At 39.9% G+C, this 16,991-nt stretch overlaps 1 protein-coding gene across 1 annotated transcript; it reads left to right on the top strand.

The window, feature by feature from the left end:
- Window positions 1–6,544: 6,544 nt before the first annotated feature.
- Window positions 6,545–15,964, top strand: LOC309407804 (vesicle-associated membrane protein 3-like; the record flags this gene model as incomplete). The annotated part of the gene is made up of 5 exons (XM_082003448.1): window positions 6,545–6,573; window positions 7,188–7,256; window positions 10,000–10,114; window positions 13,672–13,830; window positions 15,509–15,964. The coding sequence occupies 5 exons, from the start codon at window positions 6,545–6,547 to the stop codon at window positions 15,566–15,568; spliced, it is 432 nt and encodes a 143-aa protein (XP_081859574.1). The 3' UTR covers window positions 15,569–15,964.
- Between the last annotated feature and the right edge of the window lie 1,027 nt (window positions 15,965–16,991).

The raw sequence follows: 16,991 nt of genomic DNA, 5'->3' as shown, positions 1-16,991 counted from the left end.
AGCAGGGAAAGCATATCAATCTTGCCATTCCTTTGAGAGTCTTCCTTGCTCCTCTGCATCAGGGTTAACGTTTGACTGCAACCAGCAACAAATTACAGCAGTTTCTTCTGCACCAGTGCATGAGTCAGTGAGTAGGGGATGGCTGAGTCAAACTCTACCCTGATCCTTCCCTCCTACTCCCTGCCCAGCTGCTGCCTGTTTACTTCTTTAGGTATAGCCCATGATCCTGGAAGCCTACACAGAAAGTTAGAAATAGTGGACACTCTTACTCCTCTGTGTGAGAAACGTAGGTGAAGTCTAACCATAACGTACCATGTCATTGTGAACGTCAGGTACTGCAGCTCCTGTTCAGAAACAGGACCTGGGACATTGCTTAAAGCTGACCATTTCCACTGAACTGTGTCCTTGTGATTGCTCTAGAGGTTGAAAATAGAGGTTTATGAATCTGGAATATCTGGCAGACCCGGATGTTTAACATCATTGAATTGTTGAAATGTACTCTGGTTTTAGAGTCCTGAATTTTTGAAACATTTCTCTAGCAATGTATTTGGTATTTATACCTTATCCCTATAGTTTCCAAGACAGATTGTGTTTTTCTTCCAATATGGAGAGGAAAAAGACAGCAATGATACTGACTGGATTTTCATTGTATTTATTGCTTTATTCTTGAGTTGTTTCTGACATATCTCACTAGAGGCACTGCGTGAAGCTTTGCTCTCTTAGGCTTCCCCTCTCCCACAGCCTGGTATGCTTTGGTGATTTTCTGCTTTTATCCAGTGTTGTTTCAGTTTGCAATCAGTTTTCTCTTTCCTTAATTTCAGATCAGTAACTTAGCACAAGAAAAATAAAGGCTTTGTGTTATCCAGGATTTGATTTCTCTGTCACATCTCTTCTTTCTTTTTTTTTTTTTTTTTACATACAGTAAAAGCACTCTCCTGCTTATAAACTAAAATTCCTTTAATAAAGTTTTCTAGGGAGAAGAATGCAACTCTTCCTGTGATGGTCAGTCTTTGTGTTATTTTCCAGGTGTGTAACATAACCTCAGTGTGCAAGACAGAGCTGTAGTAACTGGAAAAAGGCTGCTACCAATGCACCTTGCAAAGTCAAGAGCTCTCAGGGATGGAGTTGAAGACCACATCAGCTCAAATGGGCTAGATTACGATAAAAACATAGGGGCTGGTGGAGCATAAGGATCTTTTTATAAACAAAATTCTGGTATTTTTTGTAATGGTATATGTTTGTTTACCTGCACCTTTGAATCTATTTGAAATTGGCAACCCATACTGAGTGCTATGTTTTCCACATTCAACTAACTTGCAGTAGTAACCATTTTGTGACAAATCAGATCACAGAACTGATCTTTGTGCCAGTATTATTCCCCCTAGCCCACATCATAACCTGAACACTCAAGGTTAACAGATGGAGAAATGTTAAAAAAAAGAAAAAGTAGCTTCTTATTCTTTCAGCTAATGAAAAGAAATTACTAAAAGAGCCTGAAACCTGTTAATTCTGAAATCTTGTAATAAGTAATAGAAGGTACAGTCAATACTACCTAGGAACTAGAGGTAATACTTCCTTTTAAAAAATGACTTCTACTGCAATACAGTGTTTTGGTATTTTTCTGCATAGACATTGCACTGAATATATTTTTTAGTTATTAACTATCATGAATATTTCACATGATGGGTTTTCCACATTTTTTTACTAAACTGTAATTTCTATCCAAAAGCAGCCTGATGCAAATGAATAATTTAAACAAACAAAATTTAGAAAACAATAAACTGCATTTCTCTTTTTTCACAATATGTTAATGTCAATATAAATATGAGAAAGTTTTTAATAATTGCTTACACTTGTATTTGCTTTCATTCTCTAATTAAAGTAAAACTTTTTTAGTATAAAGATCACAGGTAGTTTCAAATCAGCAAATAATGAGAATTAACCCTTTTCTAAGAAAAAAAACACAATTTGGGACTAAAATTGGATAAAGTCACTGGTCAGTCTGAGGAAATTACCTCAAAAGGAGATTATTTACTTTAGAGCTGTTTAGTTATTTCAGTTCACTATACTTAATTATATAGATTTGCAGTCCCTGTAGCTGTGAAAAAATATATGTGATTTGGTCAGAGATTACCCAGATCCGTAGATAAGTCTAATGCAGAGGTTTGTTAGGTGGAAAATCCCCTGCTAATCTGAGCAGGGCAGCGGAGATTCCCTGCTCCAGTGTGCCTTGCTAGCAGTAGGTGAGCAGAGGTCCCACATGCAGCGAGGTGCAGTGGGGCTGCCCCCCAAACTAACCAGCTCTTTTGGGTGCTCAGTAATATGGGGCTCTTTCTTCCCTCTTGCAGTTGTTCCCAGAGAGGCCTAATTTGCTGCTCTGCCCCTCTGGGAAGAGATTGGGAACCCTCATCACTGCCACTGCTTTTGGAGAGGCAAGTGCTATGGGGTAAAAATTAAACCCCATATCACAGTGTGTTAGAGCCCAGATTTGGTTAGTCTAGTTTGGGTCAACACAATTCCTAACTGTGGTTTAAGTAGCAGACTGAGCTCTTTTAAGTGGATCAGATTGGTTACAGATTATAATGGTGACGGTCTACTTGGTTGTTTGTTTCATTAGTTCCGAACATTTTTGTTAAACCTTTCTTTTGTCCAGTTAAATGTGATGAGGCTGGTGAACTGGGGTCTAAAGACCCAGTAGAATTAGTCTGTATGTGTAGGTGCTTTTTTGTGTAGGTGATCGCTTAACACCAGCAGATGTTAGATGGTTGGCTTCTATAATGTAGTTCTGAGTTTTTCATTTGCAAACATAAAATGTGTACACTAACACCCTGAGTCATCTAACCTTTAATCATCCTTCAAGCAAATCCAGAGACTCTCACGTCTGCAAAGCGTGATCAGTGGTTAACAAATGAATCAATATCCCTGCATTGTGTTGACTTTACCTTAAGCCACAGCCTTTGCAAAAGATGACAGCAAGGGGAAAGAAGGATCTAAAAAAAATCTGTAGTGTTGATATTTCAGAAAAGGAATCCTGCCTTGTGTTACTTTTCTGACTAACAGAAACCCCACCTGAGTCACCACAACTGGTTGTTGTGAAGACTACAATTTAGGGAAATTATGGAATATTCTTTCTGGCATATTCTTATGTTTGTCACAAAAATAATTTGGCTGAACTAATTGGCTTCATTTAGAATTCAGGTGCTTTGGGCCTTGTAAGTAATACTCGTTTGGCTTGAATAGAAGATACTGGAGAAGATAAATCAGTCAGTCATTACTAGCATAACTAATGATGATCAAATTAAATATGATGTCTTAAGGTTCCTCTTTTTTTCCCTCTGTGTGCATATTTAGAACACCAGATGGTCAATGCAGTCATAATAAACTGGTGGGAATATTTAATTAAATGTGTTCCCAGGACATTAAATGTAGGGTATTATTCTTTGGCTGATGATCAGAGTAAATATTTTGTAATAAGGGAGAGTCCTTGTAGAATATTGCTGGTGGTGTATGAAAATCACATTTGGGAACAGAAATGTGTTCAAAGCAGAACTTTCTTCACAGAATTAAGACATCTCAAATGCTAATTCCTTTTCGATGTGGGTTTTTTTCCTACCACCAATTCGCTATTAGTCATTAATACCCAATTATTACAAATAGCATGAGAAATCATTTTAAAATTTATAGTCATAGTATGGAATGAGTCTAAGTTAAAGTCTGTTGACATTTAATTGGCAATAGTCATATTTTTACTGAATACTGATGGGCTCAGATGGAACACTGAAAAGCACAATTAAGAACATCTCTGCTAAAGCAGTGATGGTTCCCTGGTAGTGAAGGAAGACTGTTTGCTCTTGTTGGGGTTTAATCTGCTCCCTTTGTGAAATCTCAGAGGACTGAAAACATCTTTCCATAGTCTGAAAATCCCTCCACTTGCATTTGCAAGTATGCAAATGTCCACTAGCCCAGCAGTGATACTCCTCTGTCAATAACCTAATTATCTTTTCACCCTAATGAGTTTTATAGTATCATGACTTTCTTTAGTCCCATAGAGGTTTTTTCCCTGTGAAAGTGAGATTAGTAGAATGAAAACAAGGATAAACTTAGCCTACTAAAATAGACTTGTTAATAGCTGGAGAGGGGAATATCAACTAGAAATCTGAAATACATAAAATCGGTGGGCAGCTGAACTGAAAAGCAAATTACCTTACTGAGTCCATCTATCTCAGAACTGAGTAGATCTTGCTCTCTAGACAGGGCTTGCTTTTGAAGAGTCCTCTCACCTTACAGGCAAAGAACATCTATTTGTAAGAAGGCTGAGAACCTAATTCTGAAGGACACTTAATTTTATGGGGGTGTTTAGAAGTAAGTTGCCTTTTCTCTGAACCTGTCCTGACAGAATTAGTGTGTGGTTTTGAAAGAGTAACAGGACATGCCATTTGACACTAGCCCGTTTCACTATGGGAAAAGCAAAAATTTGGGTAGGGTGGATAGCTAATGTCTCTTGAGTTCTAGACACACACATCTGTGACTGTCCACACACAACTGTGTTAGGCCTGTACTATTGTTAAGTATGTACAGTTAAGCACACAAGTCTGGAAGGCCCAGAACTTTAAGGAGTTTAAGTATCAAAGGTACGATTTCTTTGAGAGATGGCATATAAATAGGCTAGCACAGAATTTTAGTCTGCCCTTTTTGGTTAAACTAGATTTTGTTAGGACTGTGTCAAACTGCATAGAGTCAAAATGACTATTAAGAAAGCTTTTGTGCTGGTGTTGGCTAAACTGACCTACTGCAGAAATAAAATCCTATGTGGTAGAATCCGATTAACAGAAAACTGGGAACTAGCAAATCCCTCCAGAAACCAAGACTCCTCTAAGCATTATCAGCAAAAATCCCCCTTTGCAAATTAGCAATAGAAAAATTCTTTTAGCTGTTACTGCATGGGAATAAACAAAGCAAGTTCAAAACTAACAGCAAACCGTGGTGCTGTAGAGCTTTTTTATTTCCTTAGAGATTCTCCCTGCCTCAAAGCTTTCAGATGCATCTAAATTCACAGATGAACACTCTCAGCACCAGGGGCAATGTGAGAATGGTTTGTTTCTACAGTTGCTGTTAGGTCCAGGATCTTCACTGACATCTGTAGTCACTAAAGTAGTGTATGAATTTGCATTTGTAGCTAATTTTAATAATTGTTTTAGAGTTAAATCTCAAGAGTACAGAGCTATGGAAGTGTTCTGATTTATTTTACAATGAAGTAAAGGGTTTTTTTGTGGTTTTGGGGTTTTTTTTTTAATGCCTTTGGAACCAGAGACTGTCAAACCCCACTTAAGCAGTGAAGCCCAAATGAATAGATGCCTTTTGAAGGGGTCCAAATGGAAGAACAGTGTCTTAAATATACATAAGTTTGGTTGCAGCAGTAAATATTTACTATATGAATGTGGTACCTGGACAGTAAAAAAATAAAGAGGAAGAGAGGCAGTGCAATTTTGTATTTCGTTTGAACAACAGGGAAAGGTGTTGAGGAAAGAGGAATCAAACTGGGAGTCATAGAAAATTGCCTCCTTCATTTCACTTTTTGTAGGGATCATTAGTCAAATCTTCTGCTGTATTGATGCGCTTTCACTGCCCCCTCCCCTGAGCTTTGCCAGCTGATACCAGCTAAAGCTGTCTGATGTAATTTTCACTTTACTGGTGCTGTAACCATTAACTGTTTCTCACTATTTAAGTCTGAGGGATAGAAAATAACTCCTGCTATTAGAAATAGTCTGTGAGCTTTGATTTGGAGTCAGTAGCTGAAGAAGAGGGGAGCAGAAGCATGGCAATGAAGAGGCTTGGGCGACTTTGTCACAGGCTTCCTGTGCCACTGAGCAAGTCACTTAATCTCCCTATACCTGTTTCCCAGCCATATGCAGGAATAACTTTTCCTTAGCTTATTGCAGTGTTGTTAGGATAAAGACTTTGAAGGCATTAGGTCCTGTATCTGGAGGCTTTAAAAAGCACTTTGGATGCATAAAACAAGTTGCTGAAAGTCACACTGGTGGCCTGGCACCCTCCTGGTATTTGCATTGTGCATATCCCTTCCCTAGCCTAATATAAAAAATTTCTCCTACGTAATTCACACATATGAACAAAAATGTATGTATGTACTTGTATGACAAAGATGTGTCAGGCAACTTCCCAAAACATTACAGGGTCATCCTTAATGTTCTTTAAGCCAATGCCAAAATGGAATACAGTAACACTGGATATCTGCAATTTTCAATTAGGGTTTCAGCTCCCTTTAACTATTAGAGCTAAGTAGCACATTGTTTCCAAAATATCCAGGTGAGATGAGAAATCTGTTAGTCATGATTTTGACCTACCAGTTTCAGGCCCAGCAAGTAACCAGAAGAACTGAGGACATCTGAGTCAGCTAAGACCATTTTACTGAATTGCTAGGACAGTCCCCAAATGTTTCTTCCTAGGTGGTTGCACACATAACACAGATCCAGCACCTGCTTTCAGTCAGACTGCTCATGCGCCAACTGAAGCAAAATTTGACACCATGGGGAGTGAAGATGTAACTAGTGTTATGTAAAGGACAACCTAACTGCTGAGGCTCTAAGCATGTGGTACCATTGTCCTGAAGTAAGTGTACTCGTCACTCTCCTAGAGCGTACCCCAGTGCTCTGACATCGCAGAGTGGTTGCCATTTAGGAATATTTGCTAGGATTTGTACCCTTTTTAACCAACAATAACAGAGCTTTGTTTCCCCTTTCAAAATTAATTTGAGCTGTTCTTGGGAGTGAAGATTCTCAGCATCAATGGTAACTTTTTTCCTTTTCCTAAAAAAACCAAAATGCACAGTCTGATGAGTAGAGGCCCAATGATAGAGCTTCTGTATGGATTTTGCATTCTTTTGTAGCTCTTAAACATCATGCCAGGCCATGAGAAATTGGACTTTAAAGTTGTGATGCTTCATGTATTTCAAAAGAAAGCCTCTCTAACATAGTGCTAATATTTTGCATGAATTTCTTTGAATAATGCTGCTGAGAAATTACTAGCTGATATAACACAATACAGAGGTAATAATAGAAGAATTATGTAAATGTAGATTGGACTTTCATTCTAGTATTCTTGCACTAAGATATCCCAGAGAATATTGGTGCTTTCCAATGATGTACGCCTTCAATTTCCTTCTTTACTAGAAAACTTGGGTTGAAAGACAAACTCGCAATTGATGCCTTGTGGGACTGGAGCCACATTAGCTCACAAAGGTACTGCCTTCTCCTGCTGCCCAGCCAAGATGCTTTCTACAGAGCTCAAACACTGGTAGGGCTGAGCCAGAAGCATGGAGACCTCTCTGTCCTGTTCTGAAGTGCCTTGGGAGGCCAGGAGGAGGAGAGGTGATAGAGGTATCTTTGTGCTTGTTTTATCCACTTTGGATATTATGTGCTGCCTAGTGACAAGAGAGGGCTCATGCCTTGTTAACCTCCAAGAACTGCTGGTGGCATTAAAGCCACATGCTTAAAGACTGACTTCCTAGACCCTGTGTGGGAACCTGTGCTGTCCCATCTGTAGCGGATGCTGCGTCTGTTCTGCTGAGCAGTCTTCTGCTTGTGGGAGCTCATTGCTGCGACCCACAAGGCTGTGAGTGAGGCAGCTGCTCGTTACTGTGTAAGGAGAGCACAACTCCAGAGACAAAAGGTTTGGAAAGAGTAGCTCTGTACTGCAGGCAGCACCCTGCTCTGGTTACTCTTGTATTAGATTTTATGTAATTAATTCAGATGGGTATGTTAATTACAAGCTGGCTGTACTGTAGCATAAAGATTGCCATCTCTCTTTAATAGTTACAGTAACTCAGGCTGGATGGTCAGGGCAGCTGTAAGAACACTTATTCTTCTCATCCATTCCTCCCTTACACAGGGAGCAAAGAAGCCCCAGGAAATACAGTTGAAACCAAATTAGATGGCAGCAAGGATACTGGAAGAGAACAAACTGGGAAGTGTCTACTTTATGCCAAATCATTTTAAGGACAGACTGGGAGGTGCAAAAAAAGATGAAAATTACTGGGTAGAAAAGGCATATGGCAGATCATTGAACTTTTGAATTGTCACATAGCTTTGACCAAGAACACCGCTGCACTTATAAGCTGTGCTTAGCAGCAAAAACATGTGCCCAGGAAAAGCACTTCCCACATGCTTCCCTTCTGTAGTCTCTGGGATGCTAACAGTACATAGCTCAATAGAGTGTCTCTGGTAATGTTTGTAGTAGTGAACAGTGTGACACAATGTTTCCATAGGAAAAAAGTCTGCTTGTGTTGACTGGGAAAAAGCCTATTTACTTCTTCGACTGCAAAGAAATGTTACAATTTCAATTTTAGCTCTGTTGTTGTACCAGGAACTCCCTTTGAAGTTGTTAATGCTCCAGGGAGATCTTGTTTTGCATTATTTGAGTCGGATACACATTATAGTCAGATTTTGATCCTTTGTGACAACAGCATAAACGCAGAATAAATCCTGTTGGGAACCTAGCCCCTGGCGCTTCAATGGAGTTAATTCTGTTGCAGGTGGCAGCAGCATCTGGTCTTTTATGTTTTTAATAGTGGCTGTGAGGTCCTCAAAAGATGAGCAATTTGTGTACGGCTCAAGTTCTTTTCTTTCAACTAAAGCTTGATAATGATGTTCTCACCCACAGTTAGAAAAAAAGAAGTGTAAGATACAGCAGTGCTCCAGGTCTGCAAACAGGTGCTCCATCACTGGGAGTCTGTGAGGGTCAGCATTCCCGGTAGGGATCTCAGTCCATGGGTGATCCTGTCAAACTGAATTGTGCAGCTTCAAGTACCTTTGGGGAACTAACTTTAGTGCCCCTGGGCACTTTGACAGTGTATTAATGGGGCCATAATTCCAGCAGCATTAATCAGACCCCAGAATGTAAAAGGGAATGATTCATAGAGAAACACTGTGTTCTCTCAGTCTGTCACTGTGGGAAGGCATTGGCAATGCATGAGTGGGGTTTGTGGTATTTTTCAGTTCACATGCTTAGGGATTTCCTTTGCAGCTTCAGGAAGGGTTTTATTTCTCTCCAGGAAGAAGTGACAGGGGTCCCATGAAAGGAAAGGCAAGGTTTCACAGGTTAAAGTGTGGGTGTGAAGAATGACTGGCTAAGGTTGAGGGACCCTGTTCAGGCTGACAAGATGATTTGTCTGCAGGAGCTCTTGCACTGAGACAAACTGGATATATTGTTGGATTCTAAGAGACTTTTGTTTTATCTTCTGTTTTAGAGCAAGCTGGGGAAAGCCAGTGTTGATGCTTAAGAAAACAGCTGATGCACAGGAGATCAGGGCTCTGTTTACAGCATTGCTGAAAATACTTATCCAGGGTCTGTGGCAGATGTTCCAGCCTGGCCAGCCGCTTTGGTGGGGCATTTAGCGACCACTGGTGGCATGGTTAGGCATTGCTGAACGCCTAAGATGACTAAACCCATGCTATGTGCAGTTCTCACCCCCACTTCCTCCTCCATTTCTTTCTCCTCTCCTTTTGTTTATCTTTACTTGGTTAGCTTCCAGCCAAACACCGAGGAGCAGGGGAATGTGTTACTCAGCACACTGAGGAGGAAGGCAGGGTTGCAACCCTGGCTCCCAATAGCATCAACATAAAATACCCAGAGCAGAGTCTGTTTCCTTAGAGGGACATAAGTTCTGCCCTGCTAGTCAGGCCCATAATCAGTTTGGCCATTGGCCTAAATTAGGGTAGATAAACTGAATTGCTTGCTGTTTAAAAAGGCAGCAAGGGAGGGGAAGAGTTTGATATGGTCCTATGAAGAAATAGCATGAAAACTAATTGCAGCATGGGAGGGAATGGGACAGTAGGGTTGTGATCCAGGAATGGAAAATGTGGGCTGTGAGACAATGGAAAACTCTTTTTAAGAGATAGGTACTTTTGACTTATTCCAGAAGAGGAGTAGTGAACAAGTGGAGATGGCTTCAGTCACTTTTTATGGTTTCTGGTTTTGATCTAGGTCTGCTCCAGCTCCTACCCAAGGTCCCACCAGTTCTGGGGCTGCAGGGCCACCTCCTGCTACCAATGTGTCAAGCAACAAACGGCTGCAGCAGACACAAGCCCGGGTGGATGAGGTAAGTGGCTCTAGGTGGTTTGTTGCTCACCACAAGGGTGCTGATGTGGTTATTTTTTTTTCTTTAGGATGCTTTCCTCTCTAGTGATCTAGTAACTCCTAGTCATCTGAAGGCAGTGGGTTTACCAAAGGATGGCATTTATGAGGAGGCAGACAGTACAAGAGAGATTCTGAGTATGAACATCCTTGTACCAGTAACACTTGTGCAGAATAAATGTGGACATCGATGCCAGTTCAGGAATTCATCCCAGTCAGCCAGGTTAGGAGGAAATGTTACAGTGGAACCTGCGTTCCTAAAGGTTAGATGCTAATCTCACAGGCTGTTTCACAGGGACAGACTATCGTCTTCTCATAGATAGATTCAAGCCATGAAACCTGTACAACTCAGGGCTCTGTTCATTAGCTAGACCTCTATTGATTAATCATCACAATTTATCCCCAAAGAAAGGCACCCATGCATGATGTTATAACAGCATCTGTGACAAATCCCCACTCCTTTTGTTGGTCTTGGAGGACCATGTGCCTGTTTGAGCTTGGATCCTTAAATTGTGTAGCCTACAGACTATCCTGCAACCTCGGCTGTAATGCCAGTGTCCATCTAACTGCTGTGATAATGGGAATAAGTGAGCATACCACTGCTCATGGGTGTAGTCCCTCAGCATAGCAGCAGTACAGTAGCAGCTGCAGCATCCTTCCACACCTGCTGCGCAGATTTGTGTGCTGGGTATTAAGTACAGAGTTTTGCTAAACCCCTACAAAGACATAAGTAACTTGCTTACTGTCCATGGGGAAGTGGCCAGGGCTTATGTGATTCTTTAATGCCAATTCAATGAAATACACATTAGAAAATAGCTATTTACATGCATAAAGGCCTCTATTTTCAAAAGCTCCAGGTATGTTTTAAAAATAATAGAGAAGAGCTCACAACATCCAACTCAAATGCATTTCTTAAGAGAATTCAATATACCTGTCAAATTGAGCTTTGTCTTTCTGAGAACTTTTTCTTTGCTGAATATCTGAAACAGGGTCTTTCTGGCCTCCCCATCGCTAATGCTTGGGGCTTGTTACAAGAACATCCTCTGGCTGCAGAAATGTCTGCAGAAATTTCTAGGCCTGGTTCCCTCATTATCAGATTTTCACGTCACACTAACTTCATTGACGTTAGTGGAATGACTCTTGCAGTGAGGAAAGGAATATTACATTTCAGCTTTTGTCTTGGGTCAGAATAATGAAATAAACTTCTTTTCCTGAACAGATTACATCATGATGGTGCTGTAATTGTTTATGTGAGGTACAGCAAAAGTAATTGTCCCTAGAAGATGAAAAATAATTGCTAGTTATTGCCTAAAATGAGTGATGCAGGTCAGATACATAGGACTTTTCAAGCAGATCAAGGGAGGTGGATCCAGTGAGGCTAGTGAACTCTGCTTTGTGTTTAAGATACTCTGTATTCTGAGACTTTTCACTCAACCCCATGCAAGTTTGTCGTCTTGTGAAGCATGATAGCCTCATTTTGGCAGGAACTCTTACCCAATATGAGGGGACAGTGAGTAGCTCTTGGATTTCAGGATTATGTGGGTGATAATAAGGATCCATGTTTTTTTCGCCCCCCGTTTGAGAGGGAGACTGAGGTTGGTATGGGTTTTGAGTGGATAGCACATGGTCAGCAGATCCTTGTTTAATAGGAAAATCACAGTATAAGAATAAGCAAGGGAGAAAAACGCCACTAGTCTTTCAGTACTGTGAAGTCACCACGGTGAAACTGGTTTATAGCACGTAAAGATCTGATCTGTTAAGCATTGCTTTGTCCTTCCTACTAGATCTTTCCTGGTTGTTTTTCTTTCATCTCTTGTGGGAAAGTATCTGTAGGTGGCACCAAACACCACAGCACAGCAGTATGCTCCTCTGGCTCTTCTGCTCCAAGTGCTGTTCTGCACAGCATTACAGGCACAAACCCAGAACTCAGCAACACGATCATGAGTTTGCTTAAGAGAAAATTTTTGGTCTTAGTAAAATGACTGACATTTTTAATGCTATATCAATGCTGATACAGTATTTCAGCTATATCCATGTTGGGTTTTCCCCTCTGAATTCTCTAGGCATCTTAGAGCTTATTTTCTAAGGCTCAGATCTTGGTTTTAGTCTAGACAAACACTTATTTATTTATTTGACAAAAATGCAGTCTTGTCCTGAAAAGTGTTCGCTGCATCTAGGTTAAATTCAATAAATAGTTCTGGGCAAAATAAGGGAGAGAATGGGTAGGAAATGTTACAGTATTTTTTTTTTTCAGTATTTTCAAATAATTTAAAATTTTCACTACGAAACATTGTACCATGACAAAATTCAGCTAAATACTAGCTGAGAAATGAAAACAAAACTACTTTTTTTTTTTTTTTTTTAATTTGATCTGAAGTTAAATGCTTGGAAGGTTTTGGTTTGGAAAAGCAAGTAAGAAAATTTGGGTTGACCAAAACATTTGATTTTGTTTTACGTTTGGTAGACAAGTGAAACAAATCTTTGAGTTTTGGAACAGCATTTAATCCTATGCCAGTCATTTCAAAGATTCTTTCACTACTAGTTTAATCTCACTGTGTTTAAATAATGTATTTTTTTAATAACTCTCTGTTTTTGCATGTAATAGTTCAATTATATTAAATACAAACAACATGGACTTCCTTATTACAGAGTATGAGAAGTAACAGACCAGCAACCATATTCACTGCTAGAATAGTGGACACAACTTGACTGAGACTGGTATAATGTCTAACGTTTACATTAGTGATGAATTTGTACAGGATTTCTATTTAGAGTTATTCGCTTCCTAGAAGAGGATTTTCGTCTAACTCAGTGTATAAAATACATGCATGAATGGGCCTTACCTATTGTGTACTGGCTGTGCACACTTTTTTCGCTGAGGCTGTGCAATGAGGTAGCATGAGCTCCCTGCTACACTTCAGGCTGAATTTTCTCAGGTAAAATTTTCTCCTCTTCTGCTTTCAAGCAGGACTTCAAATTGTGGCTAGGAGGGCATCTTGTCTGAGAAGGATCTGCAGAATGAGTAAATTCCTTGGTCAGGAAATGCATACAGTTCCCTTTAGAGTGGCCTTTATCTAGCCAATTTATCTAGTTCAGGTAAGGAAATTGTATTAAATGTATAAGGAAAATAATGGCTTGGTCTTAGTGATGACTGGACAAATGTCAATCAAATTGTAGTAGCGTTACTGGGCTCCGTCAGTTTTTTGTATCTATAGTGAAGTAGCTAGTTGTAGGCTAAAAGAAATCAAAAGCTTTAATACAATGAATTACAGTATTTCATAATATCCCTTTATTTTTTACCTTTAAGGGCATGTAAGCACAGTTGAGCTATGATCATCTTGTTCTCAATGTGTCTGTTTCCATAGGCATGGATTTTGAGGCACTGCCCAGGTAATTGCCCTCACATACCATAATGGCGAATGGCTGGTTTCAGTATGACACATGATATTCCAGAGTGTGAATGTATGGGTGACCTGCGGCTTTAGTGTGTGTGGAATCTAATGTGAGGCTGTGTCTTTGCAGGTGGTAGACATCATGAGAATGAATGTGGACAAGGTGCTAGAAAGAGACCAGAAGCTATCAGAGCTTGACAACCGGGCAGATGCATTGCAAGCAGGTGCCTCACAGTTTGAAACTAGTGCAGCCAAACTGAAGAGGAAATACTGGTGGAAAAATTGCAAGGTAAGGAATATAAATTCTTATTAAGAGTCTCTTAATGGCAGCCATTACTTTCACTTGCATTTACTGGGACTTTGCTTGCAGGATGGCATCTCTAAGTGGTCTTTTCTTGTCAAGGGGAGAATGAGATGCCTTGCCCTCTAGGCTCCAGAATAATAAGTCAAGCAACTTTGATCTTTACCAGAACCTATTCTTTAGATAATTTCTGCAATATATAAAATGTAGATACAAATTTTGATGCTTCAGTCAGTGCCTGCAGGTAGGGATGGGAGAACATTCCATGTTAATTCATGTCAGTTCCCTGCGTGAACCACAAAATCTGAACGTGTGTAGTGAATTCTAGTAGTGGGAGAAAAGAAGCTTTTTCCTTGTGGGAGATCATCAGCCTCTTGATCTTTCCTTAGGAAGGTAAACTACCAAAAAAATACCTGGTTCCACAAACTGCTGTGAGAGGTGAGGAAATAACAGTCTGTTTTAAAGAGGGGCAGATTGGGATAGAGCAGGACTTTAATCAACCAGCTCGCTTCCCTGCTGTCTTCAAAGTCTCATCCTTTCCCACGAGCAGAGGCAACCTTGGTCTCCTTTGCTTTTTAGACATCCTCCAGGATTTGTGTTTTCTGGACCCAGAAACGTCAGCTGCTTTTATTCATATAAGACCCCATATACTTGGTTCTTTCTACTCATGCATCATCAACACATGAACACTGTGCCAAAAGTTCAACTTCATTTCCATTTCTTTTCAATGCCATCTCGGCTGCTAATCATTCATGTCCACCCAAATAAAACCACCTGTTCCCAAGGGAGAATCCCACACATATCTCTTACCAGTCTGTTGCCTGCTTTGTCTTTTCAATCCACAGTGCTATGAAATATAAAGCAAGGCAAAATATTCTGGGTAAACTACAGGCACAAACACTCCAGAAATAAGTGGATCTAGGTTAGAAATTCAACTGAGCAGTTCCTCTGGGCCTCTTCTAGCTGTTGCCCCGTTGCTTTGCCTAACGGTGCAGGAAGCAGGGCTTTTGGGAGCTACAGACATAGATTTTTGAGTCAGGTTCACCCATGCTGACTGCAGTCACCACAGTGACCTACACTACACTAGACCTTCAAACCTACTCGCATTCTCCTTTCCTTTTCAACTTTGTGATGAGCTATTTCCAGGCTAACATGCTGGAAACCGTGCTGGCTAGGCATGGGCTACCTTTCTCAACAGCACAAGTACAAAAAGCCAGCACAAATAGCTGCTAGGCATTAGACAGCTGTCTCTTCCCTGATTATGGGAACGTGGTAAAAAGTGATCACAATATGCTCGTATAAAGTGGTCTGTGCCCATGTGTGAATCCAGCCACATAAGTCACCTCTGGAGTTGTTTTATTTTGGAATTTCACTTTTTCTTTACTTTACTGCTGGAAACGGACAAGGTTGGTCACTGCATGTTAGCTGGTGGGCAAGAACTTGCTAACTTTGTCAAGAGGCTATGTCCATTGCTGGTGTTCAGCTGTTCTTAAAATTGACACTAAATTTGGGGCCTTAACAAGTCTGTTGCAGTGAGTCTTTGCAAGAATTAAAAGTGCAAGGAATGAGCCACTAAGTAAACGCAAAAAAACTGAGAGGTTAATGGCTTTCATGTGAAAACCTGACATTCTTTTTTTTTTTTTTTCTCATAACTTTCTTTTTACAGATGATGATCATCCTTGGTATAGTATGCGCAGTCATTCTCATTATAATTATAAGTGAGTAATTAATTTTCTCTTCTGTTTATGATCTCAATAGCTCTGTTACTTACAAAGTGCTGATATATTAAAAAACAAAACTAAACAAAAAATGGATTTAAAATATTTAAACTGATTCATTTGTGAAATTCCCCTTCTAGTGTCATGCTGTTATAGTGAGAATTACTGCAAACTCTCTGGACCCTTATATAGATAGAATTTGTGGACATTTAATGTATTTTACACTAGCATGTTACATAACTTTCCCTAGGATTAAAGACTCTCCCTTTTGATATTTATATACATTTTTAAGCAGCCTCAGACATCTTCCTTTCATTACAACCAGTCCTGGTATTTTCTATTGTGAACAGTAATGTTTGAATTACCTCATGCCTATAAAAGAAGGTGAAGGTGCATAGGCAAATGGGCACCTGATGAATTTTTTAAAAGCATGTAGGTGCCTAGTTCCCACCAAATCAGCTGGAATTTGAGATGGTGGTGCTTCTGAAAATCCCTTTTCATCTCAAATACCTAAATATTGTTAAAAGATGGCGCAAAGTCTTACTGATTTCTTGTCTCAAAAGATCATCTCATTCTACGCATTTGTTATAGGAGAGATAGCATATAAATGAATAATAGCAGTCATGCTGGTTGGGAGCCAGGGATCTTGTAATGACAGGAACTGAACATTTTATTTATGTAACCTCTGTGTTAGCAACAGCCATTATGTTACATAATTGTAATATGGCATTAACTTCCAAAAGGGAGATTTCTTGAGTCAGACAGTCCAGCTAGTAACCCAGAAGAGATTCACCAGGAGGCTAGGCTGTGGATGTGAATTAATTCCCAGCTATCAAATTACATGCCTTATATTCGGCATGTTTCCATTTTCCTCTGTTGCTTCTCTCAAGAAGGCTTACAGAATCACCTGTAAACATGACTAAATGGATTAAGATACATGTGGCAATTTATTAGTCTTATGAATGCTGGCACCAGAGTGACCCAGAATAATTCTAGGGTTTCGTAACACTGATACAGCAAGAATGGGAAATGGCTAGATATTAATTAACTATATTAACTGGGTACTCAAGGCAAATGGCTTCAAGGGAAAGACAGGCCTTTGTTCTGCAGTCTAGTGCAGCAACCTGGGAAGACAGATGTGCAGCCATTGAATTGATTGCTGTGTATATATGCATCACTTTGCGTTATGTGTATTTTAAGAAGAAAGTAAAAAGCAGACATGATAGCCCATAATTTCTCCTTAGAAGTTAAGCCTGAAATTATATACAAGTAATAACATTGTTTCCCTCCTGGTTTTAAATGTTGGATGCCTGTCCTGATAAGTTTAGGAACAGAAATAGCAGGTTTGACATGGCTTAGGTTGGGTTTAGGATATTTAATCACAAACTTGAGGGTCACATCATCAAACCCAGGTCATGGTACGCCATAGTA

Source organism: Phaethon aethereus, assembly GCF_964289735.1.
Source record: "Phaethon aethereus genome assembly, chromosome: 9".
NCBI classification, from domain to species: domain Eukaryota; kingdom Metazoa; phylum Chordata; class Aves; order Phaethontiformes; family Phaethontidae; genus Phaethon; species Phaethon aethereus.
This window is presented reverse-complemented; position numbering and strand designations above follow the sequence as displayed.